Here is an 8268-nt window from a genome sequence, read left to right as displayed (position 1 = left end):
TGTTGTAGGAGCTGCATCATTTTGTATAAGTCCCAAATCTAACCAAAATACTTAAAATGAGTAGATTTCATTACATGGAAATAATAACTTCATTTAAAATAAAGATAGGAAAATTTTCATGTGGCAGCCAGATTTTTTTTTCATTACAGAAAAAGTATTTGTAAGAGCTTGTAAATATGATCTTTCTATAAACAAACATTTTTTCTGTTAAAAAGGAGTTGGGACCAGCAGATTGAATAATGGTTACGTCACTGGACTCCCAAGTAGTCTACCGCACTTCAAATTCTGGACCTGGCAGCTTAAAACATGCTGGGTGCATGTGCGTGTGTGTGCCCAAAATCCCAAGAGGAGACTGGAGGAGAAGGGATTGCAGCATGGCCATCCCCCCAGGGAGTGACTTCTCACTTTCTGTCTCCATCTCTCTGGCGAGCACATAGGCTCTATAGCAAAAATCTCCCTCACAAAAAAATAGTTACTAGAGATGTTCAGTCTTGTAGAATTTGATGGGTAGTCTTGATAGTAACTTAATTTTTAGCAGAAATTTTAATCAAAGTTTTTTTTTTTTTTATTAAGAGGTTTTTTGCTACAGGGCACGTGTGCTCGACAGAAAGAGAGAGACAGAAAGCGAGAAATCACCCCCCAGGGGGATGGCCACGCCACAGTCCCTTCTCCTCCATTCTCCTCTCGGGATCTTGGGCATGCACACACACCTGGAGTGAGTTTAAGCCACCGGGTCTGGGACTCAAACTGCGATTGACTACATGGGAGTCCAGCGACAAAACCATTATGCCAACTGCCGGTCCCTATATTAATCAAAGTTTAATGCTCAATTTCAAGATACCAAGTTTTAGCTGTAACATTTTATTTTTAAATCACCACTTCTTACTGTGGACTTAAATGTATACTTCATATCCATTATAAACTAGCTCCCTGTGTGCATTATAATTCTGCATACAAAATGAGCTCAAACTAGTGGGAGATTGTTTTGCCTGACTCATTTTAGCTTTTGATATTTAAAATCAGTTTACAAAAGAGCCTATCATCATGCATGCATTGAGATTGTCTTTACACACATACACACCCACACAACGGCACCTTCAAAATACACGAAGAATCATGTTTGTAAAGTCAGTATTGCGTATATCTGGTTTTTATGTACAATAAAAATGGTTTTTAGTCCCAAATTGCTTTAGATAAGCTGTATGTGCTACAATTGCAGCTTTAATTTTTATTAGAAGACAGTAGTTATGAGCATTTTGTCAGTGTGGAAATTACATACGTAGACATATGCAGCCATCGTGAAAGGTACTAATGATGCAGGAATCTAAAGACGTTCTCAGGCAGGATGCCCATTAACCAGTAGTCCTCCGTAGGAAGCAAAGTATTTTTGAGAGCAGAAACTATAGATTAGGAACTAAAATACATGTTGTAAATTAATTGAGAAAACGTTTATAAAAAATATTTGTAAACTTAAAAGCTGTATAAAAATGGTAATCTTCCAGAGGCACATCTAACTTAGTCCTGGCTGCATAGACACTCAGACGTCTGTGGAGAGAGGAGCTTTCTGGGCACCTGAGCCTTATGGGCCAAGAATGCCACCATAACCCTTGGTTAGGATTAAAACAATGTATTCTAGCAAGTGCCTATAAAATTTTCATTGCGGTTAATGCTAAAATTAAAATTACTCCGTCCTGTTCTGTGGAATATACGAGTTTTGACAAAATCATATTACTGTAAAGGCACAGAACATTAGATCATCCCCAGGAAATTCCTCCTTTTCCACCAGTCAGTCCTTGCCTACCTCCTACCCCCTCCATTCTTCTAAATTTTTTTTTCTCCATGGATTAGTGAAGTCTTTCCGGAATTTCATACAAATGGAGTTAGGAAATGCCCATTCTTTTCTGTGAAGGCTTCATTCACTTAGGATGTTTTTGAGATTTCTCTGTTAATTGGACGTATCAGTAGTTCCTTGCTTTTGATTGCTGAATTGTATTCTGTTGTGTAAATATCCCAGCTTGTTTATCCATTCTCCTGTTGATGGACACCTGCACTGTTCCAAATTTTTGTTTATTATAAAGAATGAATGACTTAAAAGCCCTTGGAGAGAGATGAGCAGAGTGTTATGGGAAGCATGGAAGGGAGAGAACACTGAACAGAGGTCACAAAACCTTCTTGGGGCGCAGAGGTGTTGCACAGGAAGACCGAGCAGCAGGGTGCAGGCGTGAACAGTAACTTGAAGTGGGAAGGTGGGGTGTATTTGGGCTGCCAGGCCCTCTGATGGGACAGCGGGCACGTGGGAGAGTGCACATAGTGGAGTCATGGAGGCAAAGCCGTGTTGTCTGTGCAGCTCCACTGCCCAGTGGGAGGCAAGGCTCAGAAAGCAGACGGGGACCCAGGGGTAGAGGACACTGGATGCTGTGCCAAGCAGCTCACATTTAGGTTTGTGGGGAGAGCCACAGAAGATGAGGAGCTGGCAGCACTGGAAGGAATGCTTTTGAAGGGGAAAGGAGGCTGAGGAGAGGAGACGGGGGAGACTGCCAACTGGAATCCTGTTGTAGATCTAGGGGTGAGAGAGTGAGGGCCTGTGGTGGCAGCGGTGGGGAAGGAGCTGGATTGGTGGCAGGAGTGAAGCTGTTGGGAGGTGGCCCTGGGAAGTGCTCATGTGTGGGTGTCCTGTTGGTTAAAGGAGGGGAGGGAGCTCAGCCATCAAAGAGTGAGAAAGAACAGATGCCTATTCTGAGGCCCTGGGCCCAAGGGACTGAAGAGAGATCAAGTCTCATCAAAGGAGACATCTCACTAATGGATCCAGACAGCTCCTTCCCATTTTTATTACGTTGACAGTATTTGTATCAGGCATATTAGGGGACACACACACTTCAGTCCTAGAGTGTGTCATGGCAGGTACCGAGCATTCGCCAGGGCCACTGACTTTCCCTTAATTTCTATACATCAGATATCTCCAGTAATTATTATCTTTATTTTTAATTTGGAAATAATTTTAAACTTTCAAAAGCATATTATCAAAGTTTGGATATTTTCACCAACCTCAAAATCTAGTAGGCGTGAAGCAGTATTCCAGTGTTATTTTATATTACATTATGAGCAGAGTTGAACATCTTTTCATGTGTTCAAGGAGAGTGTGTGTGTGTGTGTGTGTGTGTGTGTGTGTGTGTGTGTGTGTGTGTGTGTGTGTGTGTGTGTGTGTGTGTGTGTGTGTGTGTGTGTGTGTGTGTAGTGAGAAGTTTATTCATTGCTTTCTCATTTTTCTGTAAAAATATTGGTCTTTTCCTCATCAGTTTTGACTTACTTGTACATTAGACATTAACCCTGTGTCTTTGGTATATGTTGCAAATATTTTGTCCTACTTTGTCATTTGTCCTTTCAACTTTGCTGATGTTATTTATTGCCATGCAAAATTTTTTACATTTATGAAGTCAAATTTATAAATCTCTTAATGCATCTGTATCGTGAGTCATACAAGAAAACCTTTTTCTGCACCTAAGTTTTAAAATCCAGGTTTTCTTCTAGTACTTATCTAACAGCTTTTGCATTTAGCTATCTGTTCTATTAGGCATTTATTCTTTTGTATAATGTGAGGTCTGGGTTTAATTTTATCCTTCCCCACGTGTCCCAACGCTATTTTTTTAATATAAGTTCATCTTTTCCCCAATAATTTGAGATACCACGTTTTTATGCATTAGATTTCTATATGCAGTTGGGACTATTTCTAGACTTTGTATTTCACAAAGTATTTTTAATACAAGTATTTCAAGCTCAGTTTTCATTAAACATTTATGTCTCAGAGGCTACCAGGTTCAGAATTTACAGTACAGAGGAATTTTTAGGCTTCTTTTGTGATGGAAGAATGGGTCTTTATTATTTTCTTTCATTTATACTTTCTGGATTTTCTAAATTTTCTGAAATCAAACTTGTTCTGTCTTAAAAAAGTCTTTCAGCGGGCCAGCAGGTTGCATGGTGGTTAAAGCGCTGGACATACCCACATGATTGACCCCGGTTCGAGTCCTGGATGCTGGTGGCTTGCTTCCTCACTTTCTCTCTCTCTCCCTGTCCCTCTTTGATCAAATTAAAATGAATGAATGAATGAATGAATAAACCTTTCTAAAGGTGTTATCAGTTTTTAAATAGTAAACTGTGCCGTGAATTTTTATTAACCTCTCCTAACGTCATTAGTATCGTCCTGTTTCTTTGTATCTCCTCAATAAAAAGAGATATTTGAAAAAACTTGTACATAGCTGTGAGAGAGGATAAGTGCAAGGCTAGCCAGCTGGTCTGAAGCGTTAAGCACTCCAGTTCCTCTTCTGCTTCCTATGGGTTGGGACTGGTAGGTGGCATGGTGGTTAAGGTTCTAGACTCCCATATGACTGACCATAGTTCGAATCCCAGACCTGGTGGCTAGTATTTTCACTTTCCCCTTCCCTTTCTTTCTGGTCAAATTTTTTAAAATAATAGTAATAAATAAGTTTAAATAAATAATTCTTTAAAAAAAAAATCAGGGAAGCAATTCATTCTTCCCATGAATGAACTGTTGAGTGTAATTGTCAGATGTAGAAAAGATAGGAGTGCAGGAGTTAGGTAGCCAGAGTTGTTTGTTTTTCTGTTTTGTTTTTAGGTTTCTTTATTTCTTTTTTCCACAAATGAGAGACAGACAACACCTCCAACAGGGTCCCAAGGCCATGATCCACCCTTAGTTACAGCCAGCCCAGATCATGAGCACATGCGTGCCTGGCATACTTAGGGAGTTCTCTGGACACAAGCTGGTTACCTTCCCAGTGAGGTCCTTGGCAGAATGTTGCTTTCAACCTCTGCCACCGCCCAGCCCCACAGTTTTCTCTGTGCAACATTTTCATGTGTTCACTTCCTAGAGAAGGCTGGCAGGGGTGGGTTGGACTTCTCTCTCTCACTCTGCCTGCTCTCTGCTTGGGTGGCCTCCCTCAAGAAAAATTCCTTGATTTTAAAAATTCTTTTCATAACTCAAGGGCTGTAATAAAAAATCTATTTATGAAGCCCATTTAGAGAAGACAGGACTCACTAGCCATGTGGACTCTGTTTTTTATCAAGTTATATTTCAGGGAACATATTTTAGTAAGGTAAAAATTGGGATGTGTCATCCGATTTAATTCAACATGTCAAATTCTATAAACCTTTAAAATGAAACTAGGTTTAATTATAAATTTAACAAGTCACCTTTTTGGAAAAGAAGAGAATTAGCCGGAGGGGGTGTACACTGTAGCTGCATTTGGTTCGGAGCAGTGCCATGGCAGAGTGATTCAAGAGTTCTTGCTCTACTGTTCCTCCTTCAGGCGGTCATGAAGGTGACAGTGCTACTTCTGATTCAATGTAATCAAAATTATTATTTTGTTACAGTAGCTTTGTAAAAATAGAAATGGGTTTTCTTTTCCTTTTTAGTAATGATGTATTTAATTTTATTTATTCATTCATTCAGTGTGATCAGAGAGAGAGACACAGAGAAAGGGGAAGTGAGAAAGCAAGCTACCAGGTCCAGGATTCAAACTGTGGTCGGTCATCTGGGAGTGTGCAGCGTCTTAACCATCACGCCACCTGCCAGCCCCAGAGATGGGGATTTTCTTTAGAATTGTTTCTTAAGCACTAAGACCAGCCTAAGGTTCATGTGCCTTCCTATACAGGCATAATTTAGAACTTTCTGCTGGGTAAACATGTTACAGGTAAACTTGTAGACTTTGGTTCTTGATACGGTTTTATTTTTACATGCAGGCAGCAGGTGTCTGTGTTGATTGCTAGTTCAATGTTAATAGAATTAAGAGCATTACAATATTTGTATAGACTAATCTTCCTGCCACACTTGCCACGTTCATGTTGTTCTGCCTTTCACATTTCAGTTTCACAGCTACCAGCACAGGAGGAAAGAGAAATCTGAGTCCTAGTCAGGAAGACGCTGGTTTGGAGGACGGAGTATCCGGGGAGACTTCTGACATTGAGCTTGAGCAGACAGATGCTTGTGCAGACTCCCTCTCAGAGGGGAGGAAGAAGGCGAAGAAACTGAAAAGGATGAAGAAAGACCATTCTCCAGCAGGTTTGTATTGCACCTTGCTAAAGTTCTGGGGCTGCGTACTCTGAAAACTCATTCGAGAGGGAAACTGTAGCAGGGCTTCACTTGGTGACAAAGTCTGTGTTATCATCCATCAAATCAAATGCCTTTTGGAACGATGTCATTTCATTTGAAGCAGCCTAGTAAGCCCTGGCTCTGTTAGGATAAGACCTCTGGGGAAGTCTCCTTGTTAAAGACGATTAGTCTAGTATGGTAATTCTCCCTCTCTCCTCCATGGTTTAGAGATTTTGCTGATATGTTTAAGGGAACTTTGATATTTAAAATGTGCATTTAAATTTGCACAGAGGCCTGCTCCTACACGTATTTTCTGTAGCAAAGTATTCGCTATTCCCAGCAAAACCCTGGGCAACCTAGATTTCTCTTAAAGGCAGAATTATGTAAGAAGCAAAGGAAACAGGAAATTAACACACGTTGACAGCCTACTATGTGCAGGACACTATAGTAGAAGCCTTTCTCTCCTTATTCCATGTAATTTGCCCAACAGCCCTGACGTAGGGACCCACCATCCTCGTTTCCGTGATGCAGTTGCCTGGGCGGGGGGCAGAGGCTAAGAAAATGTGCAGGTCTGTGTGGCTCGTAGGACACAGAGCCAGAGGTGGCTCAGACTGCCGAAGCCTGTTACCAGGTCCGCTCTCTCCCCCAGACGTTCGGGGAATCCACGGCCTGATCAGCCCTTTGTGCACAGGTCCTACACGGTGCCAGGGCGAGAGGCAAGAAAAGGGCTTCTTGTCAGTCAGCACGTGAGAAAGGCCATTCCCTGCTACTGAAGGCCACAGCTTGGTCAGGTGGCAGTCACAATGACAGTAATTGTATTGGGTCGTCAGAAAAGTCACATCTTATTTTTTCATACTTTTCTGTGCGAAAATGCGTCATGACTTTTCTGGTGACCCAAGAGCCGCCAGGACAGCACGGGCCGCTTGACAGAAATTCTTTCATTTAAATCTGTCAGGCAGTTATGGTTGCTCATCTTACAGGTAAGAAAACAGAAGCCTAAAAGTTTACATGACTTACCCAATGTCCCGGAGCCCTTACGTCTGTCTGCGAAGAAAGCTGGTGATTTGGGCCCATGGTGACCCAAATGCTGCTAAAACTGTTCCACAGGCCAGGAGCACATGGGAGTCTGGGGTCTGATTCTTGCTCCAGCCTAAAGGCCGGCCATGCTGGTGCATACCTGAAATCTCTCATCTCAGAGATGCTAAGGAGGAAGGATTATAGCATGGCCACCTCTGTCTTAAAGAAAAAGGAGAGCCGGTGATTTTACCCACAATTACATGAGCTCTACCCACAACGAGATGGATGGACCTGGACGCAGTTATCATTCGTACCTGTCCTGCATGGTGACCGTTGTCCGGCTAGCAGACGGAGAGTCATATCCAAGAAAGCCAGTAGTCAAGCACTGGGACTTGATTCATTCCCAGGCTAATATTTCACCATACTTTTAATTCATTCCTTTTTGCATGTGGCCCCGTCTGACTACAGGGAGTTCTCTGAATCTCCTTGATAAATGAAATCACAGAAGCAGCAAAAATGTTGCATGTGGGTTTCTTGTTTGTTTGTTTTAGAGAAAGATTTTTGCTATAGGGTACATGTGCTCACCAGAGAGACAGAAAACAAGAAATCCCCCAGAGGCGATGGCCGCACTTCAATCCCTTCTCCTCCATTCTCCTCTTGGGGTTTTGGGCACACATGCACACGGACCTTATATGAGTTTTGAGCCACTGGCTCCGAGACTCAAAGCATAGTCGACAATATGGAGTCCAGTGACATAACGATTACAACCATCTGCCAGTACCTACATGTGTTTTTTATATATTAGGCGAAAACTTAATTTTTTTTTTCGGGAGAGGTTTTTTTCACTATAGGGCATGTGCGCTCGCCAGACAGACAGAGAGAGACAGAGAGACAGAAAGCGAGAAATCACCCCCCAGGGGGGATAGCCACGTTGCAATCCCTTCTCCTCCATTCTCCTCTCAGAATCTTGGGCACACATGCACATGCGCTTGGCGTGACGCTGAAGCCACCGGGTCCGGGACACGAACCGCGGTCAACTACATGGGAGTTCAGGGACATAGCCGTTATGCTAACTGCTGGTCCCAAAACTTAATTTTAACAGAAAACTTCAAAACTTATCTGGAGCCTCAATTGCATATTTTAGCTGT

General features: G+C 42.2%; 1 protein-coding gene across 1 annotated transcript in view; it reads left to right on the top strand.

Moving 5' to 3' along the window:
• The window catches only part of PARN (poly(A)-specific ribonuclease), a 190185-nt gene that overhangs the window by 176651 nt on the left and 5266 nt on the right, over positions 1–8268 (top strand). The window contains exon 23 of the mRNA XM_006146547.3: positions 5880–6073. Within this exon, the coding sequence (XP_006146609.1) occupies positions 5880–6073 (194 nt within the window). The remainder of the gene's footprint in view (positions 1–5879; positions 6074–8268) is intronic.

This window comes from Tupaia chinensis, unplaced genomic scaffold (assembly GCF_000334495.1).
Source record: "Tupaia chinensis unplaced genomic scaffold, TupChi_1.0 Scaffold000182_1, whole genome shotgun sequence".
NCBI classification, from domain to species: Eukaryota; Metazoa; Chordata; class Mammalia; order Scandentia; family Tupaiidae; genus Tupaia; species Tupaia belangeri.
This window is presented reverse-complemented; position numbering and strand designations above follow the sequence as displayed.